Raw genomic sequence first — 25,891 nt, forward strand, 5'->3', positions numbered from 1 at the left:
TTTTAAGAGAATCAACAAGACTCAATCTATAAAAAGTATATCAAAGAGTTATATCTCTCTTTCTCGATTCAATCCTTACTCAAGCAAATAAAAATCTGCGAGTCTAATTGAATACAAGAGAAATCACTTGAACGGTACCAAAGACCAATGTTCAAGGATCAATCAATTTCAATCAACTACCAAAGATCGTATTTCCAATTGATTGATTCAAACACACAACCTGTGATATTTCAATTATATAACAAAATATAATTCGGAATAGAAATAACACAAACACCATAATTTTGTTAACGAGGAAACCGCAAATGCAGAAAAACCTCGGGACCTAGTCCAAATTGAACATACACTGTATTAAGCCGCTACAGACACTAGCCTACTACAAACTAACTTCGGTCTGGACTGTAGTTGAACCCCCTATCAATCTCACACTGATCCAAGGTACAGTTATGATCCTACGTCTCTGATCCCAGCAAGATACTACGCACTTGATTCCCTTAGTTGATCTCACCCACAACTAAGAGTTGCTACGACCCAAAGTCGAAGACTTTAATAAACAAATCTGTGTCACACAAAAAAGTCTACAGAATAGATAAATCTGTCTCCTACAGAAATACCTACAAGTTTTGTTCCGTCTTTTGATAAATCAAGGTGAACAGGAACCAATTGATAAACCGGACTTATATTCCCGAAGAACAGCCTAGTATTATCAATCACCTCACAATAATCTTAGTCGACGCGGCGAAAGAAGATATTATGGAATCACAAACGATCAGACGAAGATGTTTGTGATTACTTTTATATCTTGCCTATCAGAGATATAAATCTCAAGCCAATCGTTAGGATTATACTCAAAATGATAGAAGATGCAAGATCAGATCACACAACTACGAGAAAGTAGTATCGGTCTAGCTTCACAATCCCAATGAAGTTTTTAAGTCGTTAACCTGGTTTTCAAGAAGAAACCTAAGGTTAAAGGAGAATCGACTCTAGCTAATACAACTAGTATCACACAGGAGGTATGGGGATTAGGTTCCCAGTTGCTAGAGTTCTCCCTTATATAGTCTTTCAAATCAGGGTTTACAATCAATGTTTGCTTGGTAACAAAGCATTCAATATTCATCGTTAGATGAAAACCTGATTAGATTCAAGCTAATATCTTTCAACCGTTAGATCGAAAACTTAGCTTGTTACACACAAATGAAATGTACTATTTTGGGTTTATGTAACCGTACCCAAACATGAACATTTGTTGGTTTAACAATAGTTAACCAATGGTTAGCCATATGAGCACTTTCATATCAACCATGTTCTTCTTCACCATAATTAGTTCAAATGACTCAAATGAACTAGTTAGAGAGTTGTTCAATTGCAAGGAAATCTTATGTAACTACACAAGACACAATCGAAGCAAAAACGATTTGATTCACTCGAACCGGTTCATGAACTATATACCCACGGTTTGCATTTAACATTCCTTAGTTAATATAAATAAGTTCACAAACAATCGTCTTTAGATATAACCACCTTAAGTTCGCAGACTTAGTTCGCGGACTTAAGTTCCCGGAAGGAGTTCTCAAACTCCAGCAGATTTTCTCGGGTCGAGAACTTCCGCCAGTTCGCGGACTGGGTTCGCGGATTGAGTTCACGGCTCTTGTTCCGGTTCTCTTGATCAAAAAAGTTTGCAAACTTCGGTTCAAAGGAAAAAGGACTTATACATATATGTGTTTCCACACAATGCTCATATCCATCATTGGTTATTTAATCTAAACTCTCATTTAAATCATTGAAACATTCTTAGAGGACGTTATATAATTGTTATTCACAAACCATTTTTCGTCAAAGCAATTTTCAAAGTGATTGAAATATATCATGACTTACTAGGTAAAGATGAACTTGGCCAAAGCAAAAGCTTACCAACACATATTTCGAGAAATGATAGGCGAGATAAACTCGACTCGAAATATCAAATGTGTATAATCAAAGTATATATAGCAAAATGACTTTTGTCTCAAGATAAGAGATAGAGTATATAGACTTTTGAGTGATAGATAAGTTCAAGTCTCCACATACCTTTTAGTCGATGAAGTTCCACCAGTTCCTTGAGTAGTCCTTTGTCTTGTATGATGATTGCCATGGAGTTATTGAGCTCAACTACACTTTCTATCCTAGTCGAAGACTTAGCTACAGTAGACTAGAAATCAAGACTTATAGTTTTGATCACTAACATTGAAAACATGCTTGAGATAGCAATGCATGCGAGTTCTACGGAGCAATGCTCTAACAAGTACGATGATATTTATGAAGTGTATGACGATTATGGAGACTCGGAGATTTCGACCGAAGTTCTTTCGGGTTTACAGTCTACGAGGAGAAACTGTAGAATTGGAAATAAGGGACTCTTAAGGGGAGTAGGATATAGCCGTTAATAATTTCCTTGAGTTTTCTCTTGATGTTATTTATTTTGTGTTAGTTTGGTTTTTAGAGCTTTTTGAGTTTGCTTTAATAAACTATTGGACTTAGCAAAAAAATTTGGCAACATGGCATATGCCAGAAATGCGGTAGCGCATTCAGAGTTGCATCTAGGTCAAGGCTTGTGCCAAACAGGGTTTGGACATGTCCAATGATGCGAGATTAGCATCAAGAGATGCCAAATGAGTTTGGCATGTGGCGTGCAAGCATGCAAGCAAGACTTGCATTATCACACTTGCATCATTGGAAGAATGATGCTCAACAATGATTGCGGGACTTTGGATGGTAAATGCAATCAAAGTGAAACAAGGCTAGATGACATGTGCCGGGAACATGGCCTTGACGGTTTCAAGTTGGTTGCACGGAAGTTGTTTTGCTTTATGCTTTCTTAAAGGATAGGAAGGTCTTGTTTGGCTTTAATGGAGCAGTTAGGCAAGTTGGAACGGTTGGCCAACTGCCTGATATAAAATGAATATGTAACTGCATGACAGTTGTATATAGTTTTTATAAGGCTATACAAGCCTGATCTTGTGAAGGGATTGGATAATTCAGAACAAGAAGAGTTGTGTAACCCTAAGTGTGCAGTAATAATAAGGTTTCGGCCAAGATTAAAACTAAGCTATGTTGGTGTATTGTCCCTTTCTTTTGGCTTACTATTTTATGCATCAAATGGAGTGTGTATTGATTTGAAGGTTTGAAAGATTTCTGAGCAACCACTGTTTAGTATGGGCCGAATAGAGTTTTGGCCAAGAATTAAAGAAATTGGCTAAGTGCGAGTTGGCTGAACTGTGTTGTGGAACATAGCGTCATTGTCAAGGTTGGTTGTCGCATTTAGGTTGTGCGAACCTGTGACACTAGGTGATGTCTTTTTAGAAAAAACCAAAACAAATAAAGTGCTAAAAAGATGTGGGCGGCCTTTGGCTGTTATAATTTTTTACAATGGTATTAGTTAGCACTGTATCTTTTTCCAAATGAAATTTGGATTACTTCTTAATTCTTGTTGGACTTTTATATACATAGATAGATGGATTGTTCCATTAATTTAATCTTAGATTCTCCATTTATCATTTATGATACTATTTAGAAAGAGGCCCATTTTTGAAAGTTTACCCCGAGCCCCTAAAATGATAGAGACGGTCCTGGATTCAGCCTACTGAATAAACTTTTGTGAAAGTTTGTTGATATATTGTTTTGCTTGGTCTCCCAATAATATTAAGTTTTGGAAACCAAGTATACCACGGTTAGGAAATCAGTAGTATTCCATATTTAGGAAAATATTTGAACTTGGGCAGCAAGAATTATACTTGACCTCCAAGTATTAATCGAGTATAAATAGACGTGATCTGATTTCGAGAGCCTGATGGAATCGACGATGAAGTTGTAAAGGATTCCATCCCACCCCTTGGGGTGGTTATCTTGTGTGTGAGGTTTCATGGTGAGTCTAAGGTTTCTTCTTGAGTGGTAAGGTCATGAGAGAAAGGTGAGGCTATCATGAGTGTTCTTGTATCTAGCGTGAGGTTACAACAAGAAGAGTGTTCTTCAAGTGTTGTGTGTAATCACATCAATGGGGATGCAATGCTGGATAGAAAGATGTGGGTTGAGTCAAGGTTGTCTTCTAGACATGAATCATTATTAATGCTAGAGAGACATAGGTGACTGACACACAAAGTGTTCTTGTATTTGTTCTTCGGAGATTTTCATTATAGTGAAAAGGATCATCATCGCAAGTGGACGTAGGCACATTGCCGAACCATTATAAATCTCGTGTTGTGGTATGTATTGTTTACTCGTTTTATACTTGTTTTCTTTGCTATATATATATTTGGGCTGTTCGTATGTATGTTTGATAGGGCGCTAGACGCAAGCAGTCGACCGTTACCAGGAGGAAACCCCAATAATTGGCATCAAGCCATGGTTGGCTCGGTACGGTCGACTTGGAAGAATACTCGTTCATTAAAGTGTTTGATCGTGTGTTGTTGATATGGCATTGGAACAAGCGTAGATTTAGAACAATAGTTCGGTTAAGGAGATTAACGAAAATAAGATTCTTTGGACTCTTAAGTTCAAGTGAAATATGGAGATTCAGTGCGGTCCTTCGACAAGGCATTGAAAAGGGAATACCGTTGAGATTTTGGAAGGATGTTGATTTGGAAGAACGTGATTTGCAAGCGAGTTGTTTCTTTGGAAGCAACAATGTTCATCGTTTTTTTTTATTCAAAGAAGGTACGTCTGTTAACAAACTTCTTAATAATTTCACTAAGCTAATGTGTTACTTAATGAATGTGGGAGAAGTTGCTAAGGGCAAAGAGCAAGCTATGTTACTACTGCTGTTGTTTTCTGGATATATATGATATGCCGGTACAATTGAATGTGATCGGGATCAAGGGTTGTATCTAAACAACAAGAAAATCTGGAAATAATCCGGATGTGAGAGTTATCCAAAGGGAAGTATGAATACGTTATCAGTGTCATGTGGAAAGACACTGGAAGAAATATTCTCTGAAGTTTTAAGCCGAGGAGAATTGTGATCATTCAAATAAGGTGGTAATTGTAAGTTTCTGATTCAGGAGAGGTGTGGGAGATCACATGTGGTGATCATTGCGAAGTGTGGTTCTTTGGTTCAATTTTTCTTTTCATATGAGTCCAAACAGGGGCTAGGTTACTTTTTACGAGTCTGTAGGAGGTGGTACTATATTACTAGGTAGTAATTATGCCTATGGTATAGTTGGGATCAGAATAATTGAAAATCAAGAATCATGGGGTAAAGTAAATCCTGGTGACACATTCCTGAGTTGAAGAAGTATTTGACATCACTTGAAATTTTGGAATCCAAAGGTTACAGTAATGTAACGGAAGGTGGATTTTGAAAGGTGCTGAAGTCAGACTCGACGTTGGTAATTCAAGCTAAGAGACAAAGAAATTTGTGCTTCTTATGCGGTAGTACGGTAGTAGTTGGAGCTTGTGTATGAATCAGTAATCATGTTGATTCTAGTTTTTTCAAGACCTGAATATATGTGTCTGGGCATATAAGTGAGAAGAAACTAGAATCTAGGTGATGGATTTGCGAAACTTGAAGTCTATGAACGTTGAGTTTATGGAAAGGAGTTTGGCAAGATTTTTACTATACGGTAAGTATGGTGGGGATGCGTTCTGGAAGGACGTGTAGTGCATTCGTTTGAATGTGTGAGGGAAATACTTCAAGCAAAGTATTCAAGGATGGAGATTCTTTATAGAGCTGTATGAAGACGACTTATCAAGGAGAGTTTTGGTAGTACGCCATGATGATTGGTAGAGTTGTGAAAAGATAGTGCAAGAGAGTATGGTGATAAAAACCCAGACTGAAAATAAGGTCACACGAGTTAGATTGATTAACTGTTGGACTCAGTGTATTGAATCTGTGAAGAAGTATATTGTCAGGTTCATGCATAGTAATGCAGTTTGCAGTAATAAAGAAATCTCAATGTGGGAGAAGACACGGTGCATGTTGCCTAAAAGATTTTTTAGGTAATTAAAATTTTGTGAGCTGTTGTAAAAGGGCGTGTCATCTCAATTATTGTTTACCAATAATTGTATCGTCAAGTTGAATTCATCTAGAATAGGTGAAGTGAAGTCTTTGTTTATCCAAACAAAGAAACTTCAACTTGGGTGGAGGATTGGTAAAACGGGTATGTGGGAATTTATTCCACAAGTGATTTATATCTTTATTAGATATAGATCAGGTGGAGGTTCAAATTGGTGAATCTCAGCAACAACGAGAAGAAAATTTCCTGATGAACAACGGAAGCCCAATGACGTAAGGTCTCCATTACAGTTGGAGAAATTTGCAGTGGAAAGAAGGTCGATGGGTGTTCATGTGGAAGGAAGAAATTCCGAGTACGAAAGGCGTACGACGTAGTTAAGAAGATTGTTAGTCAAGGGTTATGCACAAGGAAGGTATTGCTTACGAAGATTCTCTCCGGTGGTAAGAATACATAAATCCATACCTTGTTGACTATGATGGTGGTATGTGGTTGTGCACAAGTCGAAGACAACTTCTTAAATGGTACTCAGTTATGGAGTAAGATAAATTCAGCTCAAAGGTGTTATTGCAAAGAAGGAAGTATGTATGCAAAGTAACGAAAGTATCGAATAGGAAATTATTCACGGAATGATGAGCTTTAAGAAGAGTAAGACTCAAGAGGAGGTATGATCGTAGATCAAGATTCAAGGTGAGATGGACTCTACTAAAGCAAGACTCATGGTAGAGACGGGCTCAAGATTTTTGCACAAATGACAAAGATCCATGCATGGATTGATTGTGTTTGGTGCGTAATAGGAGTCATGCTCAAGATACTTTGATATATACATGATGGTTAGATTCTTAGAATCTGACATGAGGAGTTAGTTTAATATAAACTAACAAGTGGTTATTCTTCTATAAGTGGATTATATGCTTATTGCTGCGAAGAGCATGTTCGATATTGAGAAAGTGGAGTCTCAATTGAGTGTAAAGCTTAAGATGAAGAATATAAGGTATCTAAATGGTACTAGAAATGGATTGGTGTACCAACGGTATAGTGGTCAAGAACTGCTATAATTTTGTGGTTAAGTTGATTCCGATGATGGGTTGATGTGGATTGTTTTGGATCTACAAAACGGACATGTCTTTACATTGGCTTGTTGTCAAATAAGCTAGAGATCGTCTTTACAATCAGTTGCAGCTCAATTAACAATGGAGTCTGAATTGATATGGGTAAATGAGGCTGTGATGGAAGCAACTTCGCTTCAATGCTTGATTGGATACATTGGAGTCAAACAAGAATGCATATTTGCATTATGATTGTCCAAGGGATGTAAATGTTTTTCAAGGAATTAATATTTTCAAGCAAGGGTAAAACATATCAATCTTCGTTTTTCAGTTTGTGCGAGATAGTGGTGGAGAGTTTTCATTATGGAAGACTTACTGGAAGGATAATCTCACATACATGCTTACAAAGGTGGCACCAAGGATTAAGTTCAAACATGGTTTGAACTTGATTAGTATTCTACATGATTTATGAAGGTACCGAAAGGTGCAAGGTGGTGGCGATGATGAACGTGAAAGGAAGAATGAAGAAAGGAGACGAAGGATTATCTACAAAGGTGGAGATTTGTGAAAGTTTGTTGATATATTGTTTTGCTTGGTCTCCAAATAATATTAAGTCTTGGCAACCAAGTATACCACGGTTAGGAAATCAATAGTATTCCATATTTAGGAAACTAGTTGAACTTGGGTAGCAAGATTTATACTTGACCTCCAAGTATTAATCGAGTATAAATAGACGTGATCTGATTTGGAGAGCCTGATGGAATCGACAATGAAGTTGTAAGGGATTCCATCCCACCCCTTGGGGTGGTTATCTTGTGTGTGAGGTTTCATGGTGAGTCTAAGGTTTCTTCTTGAGTGGTAAGGTCATGAGAGAAAGGTGAGGCTATCATGAGTGTTCTTGTATCTAGCGTGAGATTACAACAAGAAGAGTGTTCTTCAAGTGTTGTGTGTAATCGCATCAATGGGGCTGCGATGCTAGATAGCAAGATGTGGGTTGAGTCAAGGTTGTCTTCTAGACATGGATCATTATTAATGCTAGAGAGACATAGATGACTGACACACAAAGTGTTCTTATATTTGTTCTTCGGAGATTTTCGTTATAGTGAAGAGGATCATCATCCCAAGTGGACGTAGGCACATTGCCGAACCACTATAAATCTCGTGTTGTGGTATGCTTTTATTGTTTACTCGTTTTATGCTTGTTTGCTTTCCTATATATATATTTGGGCTGTTCGTATGTATGTTTGGTAGAGCACTAGAAGCAAGTAGTCGACCGTTACCAGGAGGAAACCCCAACAACTTTCACTCATTAAATTCAAACTCCAAAACCAACGGTTTGTCACAAACAGACGGACGGTAATCAATTGTTTCTTGCTCGTGTTATGATCACATATACTCTACCAAGAATTGTTGTTTGCATAGATTTGGAGTAGTGTTAGTTAGGCAAGAAACAGTGCGTTTTATGTGAATTTTCTTTATATTTTTAACCTACTTTCTTGAGCTAACTTCGGGGTTCACTAAACTATCCCATTTTCAGTACCTAAATTCCAAATAAAAATGGGAGCTGCATATCTTACGTAAATTTGATTAATGCTGCATGAACTTATGCATGTTCTCATTATAATTTACTGCGACTACTTCGAAGAAAAAATCGCTCTAATGGAGATATTTTTGAATCATATCATGCTTAAAGCAAGACACCAATATATATATAGTCTCTCTTGGTTAAGTTCATGAAAGTTAATGCTTTTGATTTCCTTTCCAATTAAATTTGTAGGACATACTAAGTGTGTAATGAAGCAGTCTGTTGATGCCATTTCATTATAATGTACTTCATTCCTCCTCTTATACTCATCTTATACTCATCGGAAAATTGAGTTCTAACTCTGCCAGCAGACTTAAAAATCATGAAGCATTTGAATTCTATAAGTTTCAAGAAAAGGAAGAGGATAGAAAGGATTTTCAGGTTTAGAACGTTTTGTGAACCCGGGCATCCAATCGAGTTTAATGGTCCATTTCGCGATAATATCAGAAAACTTGTTGAATTTGCAAGGGTTGAGAGTAGATTGTCCGAAGGAATGAATAGCTGGTCTTTTCAACTCGAACTCAATCGGCATCCTGCTATGTGTATCTCTCTCTTTATAATCGAAGAACCAATTGAGAAATCTGCTTCACGTCATTGCCATTATTGCCGATATGTAGGTAAGTATTTCCTTGTCCCATATAATTAAATATGCAAGAAGAATCGTAAAAACTGTTAATTTCTTTGAATTCCCAGGCTGGGGAAATCACTTGATTTGCAATGAGAGGTTTCATTTTGTCGTGCCTTCAAAGGAAACTGCAGTGGTGATGACAGTATCTTCAAGCTATGAAAGTGAGGGTAGTGGACGACCAGCCACAACGACAACTATCACAGCTGCTGAGATATCAAACTTTATTGAGTCACAGGGACATCTACTGCATGGTGTCTTGCACTCCAATGGATTTGGCCATCTCATCAGCATTAATGGGATCGAGAAGGGATCAAGTTTGGCTGGCATTGAAATAATGGACTTATGGGATCGAATATGCACTGGCTTACGAGCAAGGTATATTTTGACGTGCCCAACCTTGAATATTAGTCAGGTATTCTCTCATATTAACTAGCTCTCAAACATTTTGTAGGAAAGTCAGTATAAATGATGTTGCAAAGAAAAACGGCATGGATTTAAGGTTGATTCATGGGGTTGCCTTCAACGAATCGTGGTTTGGACGTTGGGGTTACGGATTTGGTAGGGGAAGCTTTGGTGTTACACAACCCATGTACCAGAAAGCCATAGAGGCTGTGCAAAGCATTCCCTTATGCTTACTCATTCAACATTTAGACACTTCATACCAGGAAATCCTATTCATTTTTAGTAAGTATCAATCTCTTTCCGGCAATCCCTTGTTAACATTAGGTCATATTTTCCGTTTCATGCAAGAACTAAAGGAGCGTCTTCAACCGGACATTCACAATATATCTTCATCAAATAACACCACAAGTGCTGGAATTACTGCCGTCAATGCAGATACCGCTTGTCGATGGTCTACCAAGAGAGTGGAGATGGCAACAAGAGTCATCGTTGAAGCTTTAATGAAGGCAGAGTTTCGATGGGTTTCAAGGCAAGAAGTAAGGGATGCCGCTAGAGTTTATATCGGTGACACCGGCTTACTTGATTTTGTTCTAAAATCTTTAGGAAACCAAATTGTGGGGAGCTATGTGGTCCGCCGAACTGTAAATCCAGTAACAAAAGTTCTTGAGTATTGCTTGGAGGATTTATCGACTAATTTTCGTGAAGGTTTTTCTCCGGGTGATCCCACTAAGAAATATCGTCACCAAATTACTAGAAATCAACTCATGAAGGACTTATTCTACTTGTACAAATTCATCTTCAAAGAACCAAAACTATCACAAAATATAGGCCTACTTTCTGTGATACCAATAGCTGTAAGGATTATTCTCGACTCTAAATATCTCATTAAGGATTACAAAGGAGAATTATGCCAAAAAACTGAGATCGGTAATGAAGAGAAATTAAAGCTTTTATGCTCAGTCAGGTTGAAGAATGACGGCCATGAGGAGATGGAAATAACCAAGAGGATTTTAGAACAGCCTTCACCATATGAGGACTTGGTCATTTTACCTCCCAATGCTACATTTAGAGAACTGAAGATAGAAGTGGAGAGAAGGTTTAAGGAGATGTATTGGGGTTTAAAGAGTTTCATTGCGGAGTCAGTTCAAGATTTGAATGCCGTAGAAACGGATTTGGTTTATGGTTTGGTTGAACCAACAGGTACTAGTATTGTTGTTTCTGGAAAAATTGCTGATAGGGAGACTAATATTGAAGAAATTTTCGAGGACAAGAACCAGAATATGATAATTGATTGTCCTTGTGGAGCTAAGGAAGATGATGGAGAACGGATGATTGCTTGTGATATTTGTGAAGTATGGCAACATATGCGCTGCGTTCAACTCACCAATACGGAAAATGTACCTGACATCTATCTGTGTAACCGGTGTGAGCACGATATAGTCCTCTGTCCTAATCTTCCATAGTCGCCGATAGACTAGGCTTAAGTAATAATGGTATCTCAGCCTTGTAGCAAAATTCGAGATTATGTAAAATTTATTAAGAATATTGCTCCAACTACTACTAATCAGATACCTAGCCATGTAATTGTTATGAAAAAACAGAACATAAATTAAGAAGAAGGTTCATAACCAAGGCTTGTAATTCCCGTGTCCTTGGATTTTTTTTTTTTTGATAAGTCAAAAATCATATTAAAATAAAGAATTATTTACAAGATAGTTCATGAGAAAAGAGATCCCAGCAACCCAAAAATTCAAAAAACTATTTAAATCAAAAATAAGATACATTCGGAAATTCAATTGAATTTATAAAACAGGACAGCCAACAAAATTTAGCCTCACACCATAGCTCAATAAACATCCAGTCTTCGCCATCTTATCAGCTGCAAAGTTGGCCTCACGGTACGTGTGCACAAAATTAATAGAATCAAACATGCCTTTTGCATCGGACCATCTCTGTTGAGCAAACCAAGGGATATTATCCTCCTCCAAGGCTGTTATCACACTTAACGAATCAGACCGAACTAAGATGTTTCCATATCCCATTGAACTGCCCATTCCAACCCAATAAGAATTCCATACAATTCAGCCATGTAATTGGAAATAATTCCAAGACCAACACACATCGCCCCCACTACTTCACAATCAGCATTTCTAGCCACAACACCTGCTCCCGACACCCCTGGATTGCCTCTAGAGGCACCGTCGCAGCACAGTAAGAGCTGATTTTGCATTGGCGCATGCCAGAAACACTCAACATGTTCCATAACCTTCACCCTACGTCATTTAACTCTGAAAAAATTCAGAATCTCCAGGTCTTCCATATTGTTGAACATACAGCTCTTCATTCTAGCCGAGTATTCATGAATGAGATTAAACACTCGTTTTCTGAAAAAGTTCCAGCAAGGCTTCTTCTTTTCATACACCATCTTGTTCCGTTGATACCACAATTCTGAACGCAGCACCAAATTGGATACTAACCACAGATCTTTAACCATTCTACTACATCCTTTCGCTGCCTTGTTAGAAGCTATCAAGTTATAATGCGGTGTAAGTTTGAAAATACCTGAAATCCAACTCCAAGCTTGTTTCGCAAATCTACAATGCCACAGAGTATGTTCGAGAGACTCTTCATCATTTTGACAGACGCAACACTTAGATGCTAAGGAAATCTTGAACCTGCTACGAACCTTGTCTAGTGTTGCACACGCACCACGGACAAATTTCCAGTTTTTAGCTGCAAGCGATGGGTGAACCACACTCCTCCATAACAGGTTTGCTTCCTCCATAATTGGGTATTTGCTCCTAATCAATTCCCTAGCCGATTTGACTGAGAATTTTCCCCTTAAGTCAGGCATCCAAATCTTCCTGTCCAGGCCACCTTGAATCCTCGGAAGCTCCTCCAAAACGACACCAGTTGTAGTCAAGTCTTGCAGATGAACCCCTTGTAACAGTCATTCTCCATGCTGAATAATATCACTTACACGAGCCCCTCTATCTAGGTTAGTACGACCTAATACCTCAGCCAAGGTAGTAACTCCATACCAAACATCAAAGAACAGAAAAGTGTTCCTTCCGTCTCCAATTATGCATTTAGTATTGCGAACCACATCATTATGTACCCATCGAATTCCAGGCAGCGTCGACGATTTAACCCCAACAACCTTGATACGTCCATCCCTGCAAGTAAATTTTGACTCTAAGAAACAAGCCTATTTTTTACCTGAAGATTTTATGCTCCACCAGAGCTTCATAAGCAAAGCTTGGTTCATAGTTTTCAGACTGCAAACCCAATGCCTCCCTCTTTCACCGGACTACAAATTTTGTCATAACCCACCACAAAAGCTCTTGAAAGATTCGAATCTCCCGACCAAAGAAAATTGCGAATCACACGTTCACATTGTTGAATAAACTTCAGTGGCCACTTATACACCGCCATATTGTGAATAGAGTAGCTAGAGAAGACTGATTTAATTAGCACCACCCTATCTTGAAAAGATAGCATCTTACCTTTCATGACTGAAAGTTGCTCCTTAAGATTGTCCACAACGTTGCTGATGTGCCTATACTTCACCGCCCCTGGCATTACCTTAACCCCCAAATATCGATCCTGAAAATAAGTGATGCCCATGCCCAAGAAATCAGTAACGGCTTGGCGCCTACTTAAAGACCCCCCACCATAGTAAATCTTGCTCTTCTCTCTACAAACTCGCTGACCAGAAGCACATTGATAAACTTCAAGAAGCTTTACCAAAATTTTCACACTCTTCATATTACCCTTGCAAAAAATCATAATATCATCAGCAAAGAATAAATGAGTTGGAGCAATACCATTACGCCTTACCATATGAGTCATGTCTTTGTTTGAAAGAGTTTGATGATGTTTCTACTTAGAACATCCTCTATCAAAACAAAAATAAGAGGAGATAGAGGATCTCCTTGACGCAAACCCCTAGTGATCTTGAAAAAACCCTCCGGGCTACCATTTAGAAGAATTGAAATACGAGCAGATTTCAGAATATTGTGGATCCAAGAACACCAATCTTCTGAAAAACCATACCTTCTAAACACCTCCAAAACGAAAGACCAGCTCACTGTATCAAATGCTTGATAAATATCAAACTTAAGACCCAAATTACCATCCTTGCGTTTTATATGCAACTCATTAACCATCATCAGCAAAGAATAAATGAGTCGGAGCAATGCCATTACGCCTTACCATATGAGTCATGTCTTTGTTTGAAAGAGTTTGATGATGTTTCTACTGAGAACATCCTCTATCAAAACAAAAATAAGAGGAGATAAAGGATCTTCTTGACGCAAACCCCTAGTGATCTTGAAAAAACCCTCCGGGCTACCATTTAGAATAATTGAAATACGAGCAGATTTCAGAATATTATGGATCCAAGAACACCAATCTTCTGAAAAACCATACCTTCTAAACACCTCCAAAACGAAAGACCAGCTCACTGTATCAAATGCTTGATAAATATCAAACTTAAGACCCAAATTACCATCCTTGCGTTTTATATGCAACTCATTAACCATCTCCGATGCCAAACTGATGTTTTCATGAATATTCCTTCCTTTCATAAAAGCCACCTTCTCCTCAGAAACCAAACTACCCAAGACCTTACCAAGTCTTGCTGCCAGGATTTTTGTGAAAATCTTAAAGAAAAAATTACTTAGACCAATAGGTCTAAATTTTCTTAAGCTATCAACACCTCTTACCTTTGCAAGCAAAACATGAGACTAGAATTAGCCCCATTAGGAATTGATTTAGTAGTCCAGCAAAAAGTAATAGCCTTGAATAAATCCTGAAGAATAAGGTCCCAACAGTGTCTATAAAAGCACCCTGAAAACCATCCGGCCCTGGAGCACTATCCGCTCCTAAATCAAAAACCGCAGTTTTAACCTCCTCCAAAGAAGGAATCGCATCTAACATCTGGCTCTCCTCATCAGAAATAAAAGCATGATCATAATAGGACACCCCATGATCACGAATTTGGTCTGGATCATTGATAGTCAAGCCATCTTCAGAAACAAGCTCTGAAATAGTATTCGAACCCCTACGAATATTAATGGTACTATGGAAGAAAGAAGTATTACTAGAGCCCTCTAAAACCCATTTATTACGTGACTTTTGTTTGAGCATAATATGCTGCTGCATTCTCACATCTTGAACAGCCACCAAGGCATCTTTCATAATATTCAATTTCGCAACATCATGAGGGTCCTCATCAGAATTCCTACTAGCCACCTCAAATTTAAGTTGAGCTTGCTTAAAACGAGTATTCGCATTACCAAAAACCGTTTGATTCCACAATTTCATTGCTTCTTTCAAACGCTTCAACTTGGAAGGAAAAATAGTATCAGGGTTACCATAGACTGGAGCATTCCAAGAAGCTTCAACCATTCTCATAAAATCCGGGTGAGTAAACCACATCTTCTGAATTCTAAAAGGAGCACGCTTCGGTCTCGGAGCCAAAAAGAAAAACCAAAAAGAGTCGAATGATCAGAAACTTCCCTAGGAAGAGCTTTACACCGCCAATTCGCAATTTTTTTTATCCAGGCTTCATCAATAATAGCACGATCCAACCTTCTTAGAATACGCCTTCTACCAGATTGCCCATTCGTCCAAGTCAGTTTACAACCCAATGAATCCGCTTCAAACAAGTTATTATCATCCATCCAATCATTGAATTCATTTACACAAGAAGTTCTGGGTTCATTACCCCCTTTTTTCTCATCACCACGCAAAACACCGTTAAAATCTCCCATAATCAACCATTGAACCGCCAAGTCATGTAAACTCAATTGCTGCCAAATCCTCCTACGACAAACTTGAATGTAGCTTGCATGAACAAAAGACATAAATACACCATCAACCTTTATTGTAATGGCCTGCCTACTAGTATTTATTATTTCAGGCTGGTCAAAAACATCCTTCCAAGGGATCCATATGTTACCAATGGAGCCTACTGTGGAATTATGAATAGCGTTATTCTCAAAACCTCGTAAACCAAGACCCGTAATAACACCTTCAAAATAAAGTATTTTCAGTTCTGCAATGCATATAAAATCTGGCTTTAAATCAGAAACTAATTCTCGTAACTTAATAGCCGCATTAAGCTTAGCGGCCCCATTTATATTCCAATAAATTGTACGCATTAAAAACCAGATGAAGGAGAATTAGCTAGCTGAGAAGTAGAAACCGATTTCTTACTAGTCTTAGAAATCCTAGTTATAACCGGAGAAACACCTTTCTTCACCTTTATGCCCAAGTCATTAGTTTCCCATTCCAATTCCGAAGAGGATTTATCCACTGGCTTGTCTTTTTTAGCATTATTGTTCACAGCAACGCGGCGAGCTCTACGAGATGTCTTAGGCTTAGGCTTATCCATTGGAATTCCTCCCCATTGAGTACCTTTCACTCCTGCAATAACTTGTTCAGCATTGATGGATTCATCTGACGAACTCTCCCCAATAGAATCTTCCATATCATTAGCTGAAGTATTGAAACTCAGCTCATCTGAAAGCACATTTAATTTATTGGGAGAAATAATCACTTCCTTTTTAGTTAACGCCTGGTATACTGAAGAAGAGTTTAGCTGTTCAATAATATGCTCTTGCGAAGCAACTATGTTAACATCATTCTCATTAGCAGCAGTATTTGATGTGCTTGCTGAAGCAACAGAATTTATCAAAGCCTGACTGCCATCTATAACATGCAAAGGGTATAAGAAGAGTTTACATCATTCTTATCACACGCATTCTGATTAGTTCTTTCCAATTCATCAGAAGCACCTGACATAGTTACCAAGGCGCTGGTTCTCTCTAACTCGGTCCTGTTCACCAAAGTTAAGTTGTCCGCTGCAGCTTTCTTTGCTCTTTCTAGCTTTGGAGCTGCTGCATTAAACTCATCCTCAGAACGAGAAACTTCATCCTCAAGCTGAGAAGTTTTCTCCACACTACCAACATTCCCCCCATGAAAACCTTGAGAAGTTCCAGAATTCTTCCCTTTACGACTCTTTCTCCTGCGCTGTATTTCTTTCCAATCTTGAGAAGAAGTTGAGTTATTCTGTGCTGGCTCATTGTTGTGAACAGTTTTATCCGCTGGCTTCTTTTTGCACTCCTTCTCATGATGGACAATAATGTTACAGTGCAAGCAGAATTTCGGACTTTTTGGTATGTCCAAATACTGCCAAAAGCTTTTTCCTCCTGACTTAATTCTAATCCTCTCAGGAATGTTTTTACCAAAATCAATGTCAACTAGAACTGCTGCAAAGTAACCAAAATCCAAATATAGGGTTTTTTGATCAACCACGATTGGAGTTCCGAGCACTTTCCCCATGGACAAAATTGTTTTTCAGTCCACAGCTCCACTGGTAACCTAGGAAAACGAACCCAAACAGTTGCATGGGATGTAGCTTGCTTCTCAGGATTGAAGCTTGGATACCAGTCTATTAAACGAAGCAGATGTTCATTAATAAACCATTTGGTTTTACGTACCTTTTCCTTATCTTCCTTGGAACTGAGCATAATAATAAATAAACCCTTAGTCATGGGAACAAACTTGGCAGTAAATTTCCATTGAGCCTCTAGGTTTTGTTTCATCTCATTAAACTTCAAGCCTGTGTAGTCAATACGAGCAATGAAGCTGTGTTGAAATTGTTGGCATCCTTCTTCAAAGAATTCCGTTGGGATCTCCAGAGCGGGTTCACCCTCAATTAAACTAGGGTTTGGCAAAGAAGCAACATCAACTGACGTTGGTTGTATGGTTTTTCTTTGATTAAAAGCATCAGCATAAGATTTGTTACTGCCTCCAGGATCTATGATTACCACAGTATGAGATTGATCCATCATGAATTCAAAAATCCACGTGAATCAAAAAAGTTCTCCAAAAAATCGCCAGAGCAAAATTTTAGGAGAGAGAAAAAAAATAAAAAAAAATGATGATGCACACGGAGTCATAGATGCGTCCCGAGTTTTTATGTGTGCCCCTGTCCCAACCATTTGTAGTAAGACAATGTCCTCCATTTTAACTGCCTAACTTTAATTTGACACTGTTACCAATTGTGTATTAATTGCATATTCTAATCATGTTGTCGGATCCTCTTTCTATAATGAATAATTATTAAATTTTTACAGTGGAAATGTAGGGAAGGTAAAGAGGCAAAGAGTTTTTATTAATTACCATCAACAGGTTACATGGAACAATATCCTATATTTACATGTAGGAAGTAAACCCTAGATACTATATTGGGCCACACATCCATGGGCTACAAGCCCTACAACACTCCCCTTGTGCGGTCCAGTAGAACTTCATATGCAGTGCTTCACATTTAGTGTTTCGAATATAGTTCTTCAAATGTCGTCCTCTCCTTGATGACTTGTGCCTAAATCAATTGCCTCATTAAAACATTGACAAGGAAAAACCTAGTGGACAAAACCTTGTACAACTCTTCACATTTAGTACTTCACATGTTGTCTCGTATTTTACATGTAGTTCATCACATGTAATAAGGTCTTTAAGACCGACGAGTCTAAAAAAAAAGAGTACAATATTAAGCAAACTTAGAACATAATTGGATGTGTATACATTGCCTCATTAAAACCTTGAAAAGGAAAACCCAGTGGGACAAAACCTTGACGAAGGAAAATAGTACAACGTGACAGATGCAAGTAAAGATGATCCGTTGCAGATGATCACTTTGCTCCATTTAAGTTGACTAGTTGCTTCAAAACTCTGAAGGAAGAAAATCTTTGTGGAAAAAACAATAGCCTTAGCTGGGAAATTACATTCCCGGTGTTTGTTGTTGTCTCATTCAAAACCTTGCCGAGTAACAAAACCATGTGGGAAAAAGCAACCTCAGTGAAGGAAAATAGTTCTACACACCATTAGATGGTCCCCCTGATGTCAGACAATTTTCATTAGTCTAATGCAATCAAAAGGAGTTTATCACACTTTACTTTGGTGACTTGAATGTTTATAAGACCTTGTTATTGATTCTGGAAGCTACGTTGCTTAACATACTATCGCGTTTCATTTCTTCGATTCAGATATTTTCAGTAATATCAACGCGACCTTTATGTTTTCAACATTCAACATACTTGATGTTTTTTAGTGTTTTCTCGCTAAAAACCTTGTCGAGTAACAAAACCCTTTGGGAAAAACTATTCTCGGTCGAAGGGAAAAGGAGTAAAACACAGCTTCAATTTCAAAATAAAATATGTCGACATCATGTCCTTGGATCCTCCCCCTGATGTCGGCATCTCCCCCTGATTACTTTCAGAGTTGTTGCAGACAGTTCATTTAGTCATGCACTTTTCGAACTGAATATCGGTAATGACTTAGAAAATAATCTACCATATCTCCCCCTTATTACTTTCGTTGGAGAAGAGATTTTTGTTCTTTCATAATCACCTTTGGATTGCACTTTCCTTAGCATTCCTTTTTATGTCTTTGCAGGGATAAAACAAATTTATGTCAATGGTTACTTTTAAGTACATGATTACATTCACTGTACCATTCCAATGACGCTGCGTTGGCGCTGAGCTATATATAGCTAACAATATCACTGAGGATGTAACATCTGACTGAGTTCATTATTCTAAGTACAATAATGCGTCTATTATACTTAGATAAGGAAAGTTCATCTCCCGACACAACTTCGACATCTTCCTTTAAACGAATTGGTCATTTATGTACATCTGAACCTCGACTAACCATGAGAGTGCTAGCAAGATGCATGTCCTTGTTAAATTTCCTGACAACTTTAGACATATGCAAATTGGTGGAATAATATACCACAAGATCGACTTTCGGTCGAGCTTTCCCCAGATTCCTTATCTCAAATTTGGATTTAGAGTAGCTTGTAGGATCTCTTATTAGTCAAGAGCACCCATCATGTCTGTAACATCAACATAGGTAACTAGAATTCCAAATCAGGAACTTGCTTGTGAATACGTAAGTAAAAATACCTTACTTGTCTATCCCCTCCAAATCAATTACCACTTAGACGGGTATACCACATCCGTCTGATTGCTTTAATCTACAAGTGAGCGTTTTTTCTAACTGTAAACGCACTCTGTGGTTTAGAGTCACTTGATTTGGGCAACAAAAGTCTATCAAGTACTTTTGTAAATATCTGTTATCTCTTGATTCTTTCAGAGATACGTAATAACCACATACATATGCTGCATTTCAAGTCCTTTTGAAATTACCAAGATAACTAAGTAGCGGAACTCTATAGCGTTCATTACAAGAGGACAAGTCCAGGGATTTGTGAGAAACATTGCACCACAAGGCGAGTCTTGATACTTTGAGACTTCATTCTTCCCACCATGCTCTATGACAAATAATCATGTATGTCCCATAGGCTTTACACTTGGCTGGTTAGCACTACCACACCAAATACCCGTATATCTTCCAAAGAACTAAGTTATACCTGGATTGTGTAGGCCTAATATGCTATTTATTTGAAATTTATCAAAATAAAGCATGGTTCAATCTCATTGTGCTCTACTTCTGGAGCAACTACTTATGGATTATATCATCACTGTGCACGCATGATCCTTCCATTGACTCATCTGCGTTCTCATAATCCGTCAGGATTTCATTGTTCTCTAGAATCATTTAAAACTTAGGAGCGTCCTCTAGTATTGATTCATGGACATAGTCAAAGACAATCAAATGAGATGATTTCATTAATGATACAAATTAGGTTGTGCCTTACTCATATACTTCCTTTATAGGTGAGTATTGATCGAACCTGGTGGCCTCTCCATCTTCCTTTGTGGAGCCACGAACTTAACTACACTTCCACCAAGTGTAGTTGCAACACCTTAGTCTATGGTGTACCCCATACTGAGGATTTCTAACCTTGCAGGATTATTTGAAGCTGGTATGTGTGATCTTGTCACGTTGCCGATATCAGTGCACTTTCTGAAATCGATTATTCTTTGTCACTTCACATTCACATTTGTGGAGTACCATAATTAATGTGAGCCACATTGGGAACACACCACCACAATTCCTGTCGTTCCCTTAGAAACTACTTTTTATTATCTCCCCCTAACGACGGGAAGATTGTCTCATTAAGATGACAACCCGCAAATCTAGCGGTAAGAAATCCCCTGCCAAAGGTTTTTAAATGCGGATAATCATTGGAAATTTTTGTCCAACATAGTCACTTAATCATTTTGATGACCCATCATAGTACGATGTGGATTCGTAAGGGCACATATATAGTGCAACCAAAAATGCGTAAGAACACAAAATATCAGGCATTATATCCAGTTACCAACTGGTACGAAAAGAATGGTTGACCAATTGTGGGTCTAAAACGAATAAGTGAAGATGCGTGTGATATTACATATTCCCCAAACAGTTAAAGGTAGGTTTGTACGCATAACCATGCCTTAGGCGCCATCTGTAACCTTTGATGATAGCCTTTGCGAGACCATAAGGTATAGAATGCTCTGGATTGATCCTATTAAATACGCAATAACCATCAAGTCCTTTTGATGTACACTAGCTAGCATTTACAAGGGGTGGTGAGACCTTACATGTATAATATGTGCCAGTAGTTTTTCAAACGCAAAATTTATTGGTAACTATAACTAGTCCAAAATGTCAAAACATTCACCAGGGCCATAAGTCACTTTGATGGTTCGCATTCTGCATGACTATTTTTCTAAATTTCACCTTGTTTTCTTTGTAATATGGATTGTTTACCATTTGCATCTTAGATGGTCCCGATCCTGTTTTACTGAAGACTTTGTGAAATGAGCGATATGCATTCTTACTTAAAAGCAATAAGGGTGTGTGTGTGTGTGTGTGTGCGCATCTAGTACCTTAGAGAACACTTATTGATAGATATGCCGTCAATTCTCATTCTGTCAATCTTTCTCCCGTTTTTGTTCACTCAAATAATTTGATGTTCGTATGTCACTCAAAATGATCATCATGTCACAACCAAAGTAGCTTTATGGTTATACCCAAAGCCTGTATGAGTCAATTCCCAATATTTCATCGTCGGAGTCAACATGGATTCAATAATCCAAATACTATAGTGATTTACATTTCACTAGATTGACTCACTAGTTTCTCTAATACATTAGAGACTATAAAAGATGCATTCAATTACATTCTCATCACTGTGAGTTTCCACATGATATCCACTTGCATGGGTTTCTATAGAATTTAACAAGGTGTGATATCTCTTGGTACATGTAGAGATTTTGTGACGTCTTTGTTCTATCTTGAAAACAAATTCTGAGCAGTGTTGCGCTCGATGATCCAATCCTCGTAGTCACGGTATCAGGAAATAGTTGAACAACTAGTTTAAATTCCTTAAGCTAGTGGAAGAAAAACAACTATGAGTTAGACACTTGGGTCTTGAGAGTTTTAATAAGTGATGTGACTTTATTACGCAATAAAAGTGGGATTCAACTCAAGTACTTTAGAGTGAATATATATTAGGTGTCACCCAATATATCTCAAGTGCTTTAGAGAATTTATGTCTCGTGTTTTCATTCCGTAAGTGCAGACATTGGATCTAGTTCAACTCGATAAGATAGTCAGTTGGCCCGGCAAAGTTCTTGTTGTCATTAAAGTTGATGTGAAAATTGGTTGTGAAAAAGCGGGGGTCTAACAACGCCACCCAATATTTCGTTTAGCAATTTGTATGGACTAACTCCGAAATACTTTGCTAGAGAATCAACTAGACAGTCAGACTCAATCTTGATAAAAGTATCTCAAGGAGTTAATATCTCTCTCTTGATTTGATTTTTACTCAATCTAAAAACAATATCGAGTCTTTATCAAATACGAGGAATAACTTGGATAGTACCAAAGACCAATGTCCAAGTGTTAATCAATGAAATCGACAACCACAAGGTCGGATCTCCAATAGATTAACCTTTAACGCACAACCTGTATTATTTCAATTAAAATATAAACAATATAATGCGGAAAATGAAATAACACAGACACCAGAAATTTTGTTAACGAGGAAACCACAAATGTAGAAAAACCCCGGGACCTAGTCCAGAATAAACACACATTGATTATAAGATGTTACACCAATTTCCTACTACCTATTCAGACTAGATGTAATACCTTCTTCAGCACTTGTAGAACTCCTAGAAGAATACCGATTCTCTTTAAGAACTCTTCACACAAATATTCTAGCAGAACCCGAGGTTCTCTTTAGAAGGTACCACAACACGATTGATACGATTCGATATTTTGTTTGCATAAAACACCGGTTTGATTTCCCTTTAGATGTGAATCAAGGTTTTGGAAATCTTGTGTTTGTTTTGATAAAAACAATTACTAGGTAAAAATAATATCAAAAATAAACTTGTAGATTAGGGATTATTATACTCTTCAATAAAGGAAGAGAAACCTAATAACTCTACAACAAGAACAACTAGAATAATTCTATAGATATCTTGTCTAAAACTTCTCAAGGATTTTTACGAGATGCCTCAATAGAAGTTTTTCTTTCTAGTCTCCGATTTTGACTAACAAGTGTTGGTATACGATCGGAAACTGAAATATATCAAAACCTGGGGTTTATGATCAACTCTTGAATGGTTTTATATCAGAAGAGAAAACCTTATAATAGACAAGAGGTGAAAAACCTAGATTACAAGTTGTATAATCAATCACGAAGATTAAATACAACTTGGCTTTGTGATCCCTAATACAAAGACTGTTATCCCACTCTTGTTCACGAAGAACAGAAGACATGGAAAACAACCTGCAGAGCTTACGCCAATTTTCCAAAGGGATGAAAAACGTGTAAACTCACGAACTCCTTATTTATAATGAACAATAGCTTGGAAGCCAAGCAAATCTATTTTCCTTTTTCAAGACTCTCCTAAATAAGGGAGTCTTTCCTAAGTTACAACTCTTGCCAAAATAATTAAATAAATAATTAATTTAGCAAATTGTATTTTTGTGAATAAATCACAAATTAAATTAGGAAGGAATCACAAACACTTTAATATGGTAATCAAAAATGTTTGGACCAATAGCCATCTTGCCTAGATAAGGAAACATCACCAATTTGACCAAAGATGCCTTTTAGTCACGTAATTGGGCCCAAGTCCGTGAACTGTTGCAAACAGCCCATGGATTGTTTCCTACTAACGAACTGTGACAATCACAGCAACACTTATAATTGTTACTTTAATAAATCACTCATAACTTCATCGTTATAACTCGGAATTGAGTGATTCTTGGCTCGTTGGATTCATAATCTCATTCACTATAACATGAGATTCTTTATTGGGATAAAGGTTATTGTATCCAAGGTCATGAATCAAATAACCTCAAGTATATATATATAAATGTGCATTTACCGTCATTGGAATTGTTCCATAGAGTGAGCATTTATCTTGATAGATTAGAAAGGTAGAATTGAACAAGAATCCAAATTAAATCAATCACATACCTTTGTTGATGAAGTCCTTGTTGATGTCTTCTTGTAGTCTTCAATCTTCAATCTTCATCCTTTAAGGATAGCATCGATTTAACTTCTTAGACCTAATCTAGTCTGAAACTATCTTTAGTATGCTAAATCAAGAATGCATCTTGGCAACTAAAATTGACAACTAACTTGATATACCAATGCTAGTGGGTTCAACCGATCAGTGCTCTAACAATCTCCCCCTTTGTCAATTTTAGTGACAAAACCATTTTACATATGGATTGTACTTGTTAAAAGTAAAAAAGACAAGATTGATCTCCTTGGTTCTTCAAATCTTCATGTGTTAATCATGTACTTGTTGAAGATCCATCATAGTATTATTACACAACATCAAAGTTTCATTGTATCACAACTTTGGCAATAACTCTACGGTGATATGTATCACTCCCCCTTAGTCAATACTCCATCTCACATGGAAACCACTCCCCTTACACAATGATTCGAAAACCATATGTATATGTAGTAGAACTACACATTAATTCTCCCCCTTTTTGTCAATAAAATTGGCAAAGGTACAAGAACGGGATCCTAATGAAATTTCCGAGAAGAGACGTTTCATAGACTAAAAGAAAAAATACATACCAACTTAATTTAGATGCAATCATGAAGAATAAGCTAAATGCATTCATCAAGGAGTTTTAAGATACAAGATAACCCTTATAAAATTCCACAGCCGCACACCCCGCAAGATATTACCATTAAGCACAAGTTCAAAAGAACTCTCCCCCATTAGATGTCATTCCTGAAAGAACAACAAGAGTGACCTTACTCCAGAGATAAGGATTTATATATTGGATTTTAGAAAACCCACAAGGAGATGCGAACTAAGAACCAATCATTGAAAGTCTCTCATGAGATCAAGTTACTGAACAATAAAACTATCTCATGGTAATAATACACAATATGTAATCATGAAGATCAAATATTGTGATCATCTTTTCTAATATACAAACTTGTATGAACAAGAAATGATATACTTAGAAGGAAGAATAATCTTTTCCATAAGGATTTACACCAAGAATGGTTACCATAAGAGTATGAATGGCTTTGATAATTGCTTCTAACCTGTTATATTTAAGAATTTCAATCACAAATCAAGTTAGGTAATTAAGACTCATACAGGTGGTATCTAACCATATTCATCTTAACCATAACTAGTTCAAGTGTCTCAAATGAACTAGTTAGAGAGTTGTTCAATTGCTATGAGATCTTATGTAACTACAGAAGACACAATTGAAACAAAGATGATTCGATTCACATGAATCGGCTCATGAACTTTCTATCCACGGTTTGCATACTGCATTCCTTAGTAATTTAAGTTTCATGTTCAGAGCACATCTTTAGATCATAACCCACTCAAGTTCGCAAACAGGTTCGCAGACATAAGGCAACCGGCACAGTTTCCAAACTCAGCAGAAAATCTCGGGGAAAGAGACTTCCGCCAGTTCGCGGACTTGTACTTACACGAACGAATTTGGAATCCCAGCAGAAATTCTCGGTACAAGAACTTCCGTTAGTTCCCGGACTGAGGTTGCAAATTGAGTTCGCGGACTTGGCAAAGCCAATTTCTCCGGTTTCTCCCAATCAACAAAGTTCGCAAACTTCGGATTAAGGAATAGGACTTATGCACATATGTGTTACCACACAATTCTTATATCCATCATTGGTTATATTGACCTAAACTCTCATTCCAACCATTGAAACATTCTTAGAGGACGTTATATAGTTGTTACACTATTT

General features: G+C 37.5%; 3 protein-coding genes across 3 annotated transcripts; 1 reads left to right on the forward strand and 2 right to left on the reverse strand.

The window, feature by feature from the left end:
• Nucleotides 1–8,943: 8,943 nt before the first annotated feature.
• LOC113294954 (PHD finger protein PERSISTENT TAPETAL CELL 1-like) lies at nucleotides 8,944–11,114 on the forward strand. The gene is made up of 3 exons (XM_026543322.1): nucleotides 8,944–9,238; nucleotides 9,315–9,624; nucleotides 9,701–11,114. Exons 1-3 carry the CDS (start codon nucleotides 8,944–8,946, stop codon nucleotides 11,112–11,114), a joined length of 2,019 nt encoding a protein of 672 aa, XP_026399107.1.
• A 267-nt stretch (nucleotides 11,115–11,381) lies between these two features.
• LOC113292836 lies at nucleotides 11,382–15,174 on the reverse strand. The gene is made up of 2 exons (XM_026541676.1): nucleotides 13,492–15,174; nucleotides 11,382–13,413 (listed from the first exon to the last, which is right to left on the reverse strand). The coding sequence occupies exon 1, from the start codon at nucleotides 15,091–15,093 to the stop codon at nucleotides 14,365–14,367; it is 729 nt and encodes a 242-aa protein (XP_026397461.1). The 5' UTR covers nucleotides 15,094–15,174; the 3' UTR covers nucleotides 11,382–13,413; nucleotides 13,492–14,364.
• Nucleotides 15,175–15,817: 643 nt separating this feature from the next.
• Nucleotides 15,818–17,001, reverse strand: LOC113294955. Its single transcript, XM_026543323.1, has 2 exons — nucleotides 16,455–17,001; nucleotides 15,818–16,368 (listed from the first exon to the last, which is right to left on the reverse strand). Exons 1-2 carry the CDS (start codon nucleotides 16,999–17,001, stop codon nucleotides 15,818–15,820), a joined length of 1,098 nt encoding a protein of 365 aa, XP_026399108.1.
• Between the last annotated feature and the right edge of the window lie 8,890 nt (nucleotides 17,002–25,891).

The sequence above is a fragment of the Papaver somniferum genome, chromosome 7, assembly GCF_003573695.1.
Source record: "Papaver somniferum cultivar HN1 chromosome 7, ASM357369v1, whole genome shotgun sequence".
Taxonomy (NCBI): domain Eukaryota; kingdom Viridiplantae; phylum Streptophyta; class Magnoliopsida; order Ranunculales; family Papaveraceae; genus Papaver; species Papaver somniferum.

Coding starts and splice junctions, on each gene's coding strand:
- LOC113294954 (XM_026543322.1), top strand. CDS start 8,944: ATGAAGCATTTGAATTCTATAAGTTTCAAGAAAAGGAAGAGGATAGAA. Junction 9,239..9,314: donor CCATTATTGCCGATATGTAG/GTAAGTATTTCC, acceptor TTGAATTCCCAG/GCTGGGGAAATCACTTGATT. Junction 9,625..9,700: donor TGCACTGGCTTACGAGCAAG/GTATATTTTGAC, acceptor AACATTTTGTAG/GAAAGTCAGTATAAATGATG.
- LOC113294955 (XM_026543323.1), bottom strand. CDS start 17,001: ATGGGGAAAGTGCTCGGAACTCCAATCGTGGTTGATCAAAAAACCCTA. Junction 16,369..16,454: donor CGCCTTGGTAACTATGTCAG/GTGCTTCTGATG, acceptor TGCATGTTATAG/ATGGCAGTCAGGCTTTGATA.
- LOC113292836 (XM_026541676.1), bottom strand. CDS start 15,093: ATGTGGTTTACTCACCCGGATTTTATGAGAATGGTTGAAGCTTCTTGG.